This window comes from Alosa alosa, chromosome 18 (assembly GCF_017589495.1).
Source record: "Alosa alosa isolate M-15738 ecotype Scorff River chromosome 18, AALO_Geno_1.1, whole genome shotgun sequence".
In the NCBI taxonomy this organism is placed as follows: Eukaryota; Metazoa; Chordata; class Actinopteri; order Clupeiformes; family Clupeidae; genus Alosa; species Alosa alosa.
This window is the reverse complement of record NC_063206.1, coordinates 9,748,726-9,751,295: the sequence shown is the minus strand read 5'-3', so window position 1 is coordinate 9,751,295 and position 2,570 is coordinate 9,748,726. Positions and strand designations below refer to the sequence as shown.

General features: G+C 42.1%; 1 protein-coding gene across 1 annotated transcript; it reads right to left on the bottom strand.

Annotated features, from left to right (window-relative positions):
• Positions 1-297: 297 nt before the first annotated feature.
• On the bottom strand, positions 298-2,008 carry lhb (luteinizing hormone subunit beta). The gene is made up of 3 exons (XM_048269697.1): positions 1,963-2,008; positions 1,426-1,606; positions 298-677 (listed from the first exon to the last, which is right to left on the bottom strand). The coding sequence occupies exons 2-3, from the start codon at positions 1,603-1,605 to the stop codon at positions 414-416; spliced, it is 444 nt and encodes a 147-aa protein (XP_048125654.1). The 5' UTR covers position 1,606; positions 1,963-2,008; the 3' UTR covers positions 298-413.
• Between the last annotated feature and the right edge of the window lie 562 nt (positions 2,009-2,570).

Sequence of the window (2,570 nt, the reverse complement as noted above, 5' to 3'; positions counted from 1 at the left end):
CTAGCTTTTGTTAGAAACTTAAGATGATCTAAAGGGAAATTCTATCTCTGCATTTACCCATTCATGGTTAAAGAACACATAAAGCACGAAATGAGCATGAATAATGAACACACACAAACCTGGAGCAGTGGGCAGCCACTGCTGTGGCACCCTGGGAGCAGTTGGGGGTTAGGTGCCTTACTCAAGGGCATCTCAGCTGTGGACGTGGACATCCACAACCAATCCTCCCACCCACATTTTTCCACAGTAGACACAAAATATTGTAAACTACACTGAGTGTTAGTTTATTTGAGGGACATTTATTGAGAGAAGAGACCATTACATCCATTGACACAACACTACTCTACTGGGGTGCTTATTAATCAATAAAATGCATGAGATTGGAATTCAGCACAAACTGTCTACACAGGCAGCTAATAGTCATAGTGAGGCAGTCTCTGACTCTCATAGGCATGCATTCTCTCACTCATGCAAAATTCAGGCCCCAGGCTCTCCAGGGTGCAGTCAGATGTATCCATGGAGCACAAACTACACTTACAGCTCAGGGCCACTGGGTAGCTCACGAAAGGGTCCACGCCATCAGCACAGTCAGGCAGACGTACCGTCTCATAACGGAAGTTGCCATATGTGCACACATGCTGGGACACCATGGAGAATGGGCTTTTGTACACAGGCTCCTGGAAAATGCAAATGGAAAACAAAAACAAAAACAAAACATTTAAATTTAAAAGTCAAATAATAACTACTGCCAATGTTCAACTAGCATGACATTGACGCATGGAAATACAAAAGTGTGGGCATCCAAAACATGAAACAGCAGAGCTTAAAATCTTCACAGCCCTTTTGATTACCAGACAGTATTACAATAAAGCTTCTTCTAATCAAAACTAATATACTGTATGTCTGATGACAAGTCACAAATGGCACTGATGCCAGCCCTTGAGGGAAAAAGAAAGAGACTAGGGGAAAAGGTAGTGTGTGTCTCTGCAAAGGATTGAATGTACTGTATGATGGCTACTTGCCAACAGGTTGGAGAGATAAACAGCAATCAAAGCTCTCCCTCACCATCGGTGAAAGTTGAATGTTAAGGTTAAAGTTGCCATGGCCTTCCCAGTCTCCAGACTTGAATATAATAGAAAACGTGCAGAATTGTGCATGGCACATAGCCTGACTTTTGGGACAAATATGTCGGGAAGAATGCAAATGTATCATATCAAAAACAGAGCGCTGGCGACCGTCGGCTTGGAGTGTCTCAGGCTTTACATGCATGTGTGCACACACACACAGATGTGTAGTCGCCAAGTAACAAAAACATTAAACAGAATGCACACACACACACACACACACACACACACACACACACACACACACACACACACACACAGCACAACAGACAAGCACACTCTTGTATACACCCAAACATACTTTGGTCAGGCAGTGTCCACTGCAGATGGTGGTCTGGAACACCAGGCACCTCGGGCAGCCCTCTTTCTCCACGGACACAGTCTCATTGACCAGTACACAGGGCTGCAGGTGGAAGCACTGTGATGGCACAGCCAGTGCCGACAGAAAGAGCAGAATAGTGCACTGTGGGGTACGGGCCATCCTGTGAAAGACAAGCACATTAGAATCATCATCATCACTTTTATGAAGAAAATACACCAGCTTCTGGAGTATAATGATTGTACAATAAATCATTGGGGGTACGGGCCATCCTGTGAAAGACAAGCACATTAGAATCATCATCATCACTTTTATGAAGAAAATACACCAGCTTCTGGAGTATAATGATTGTACAATAAAACATTGGGAGATTTGGGACAGAGTTTTGATTATATTGTATTTTAAAATAATCAATTCTCCTATCATAAGCATCTCTACAATGTATTTTCTGTACCATTAATTACCTTTTGTTTAACTCTATGAACGTGCAAACCTCAACTTCACTCAAATGTATCTTACCTCCAGTCAGTCAGTCAGTCCAGTTGGTAGAGAGTTAAGTGTGTTTACTGACATGTTTGCAGCATGGTTTATATAGCACATCAGATTTCACATGCAGGTTGACAGTCTATGACTGCCAATGCTGTTACCTTCAGTTACACTCAAATTAATTCCATGTTAATCCCAAGGTGGATCATAACACTCTGACACAGTCACTTCCTACTGAATCCGGCGAGGGACAAACACATTGACCCCCAAGTGACTAAGGTACACAGAATTCAGCATGACCTTACAATGCCATTTTTTTTCTCTTACAATAACAGCTTAATCAGTGGTGATCTAATCTGGAATGAAAGTCACACAAGGGACAGTGAAGGAGCTGGCCAGGTTAGAGCCTCCATGGATCTGATGTAAAAAGTGAGAATAATTCTCAATTCTCATGTCACTAATCTCAAATGCTTGGTGGTATTGCCTAGTAGTTCATGGCTGTTCAGAACAAACTTTTCTGAATTACACATTTCTTACTGAGTAAAGGTGAAATACGAACAATTAAAAAACAATTATTACAAATCTAAAACTGTTATTGCTGTGCAGTGGGGCCAATCACTTCATTCAGCAGCAGCATACCC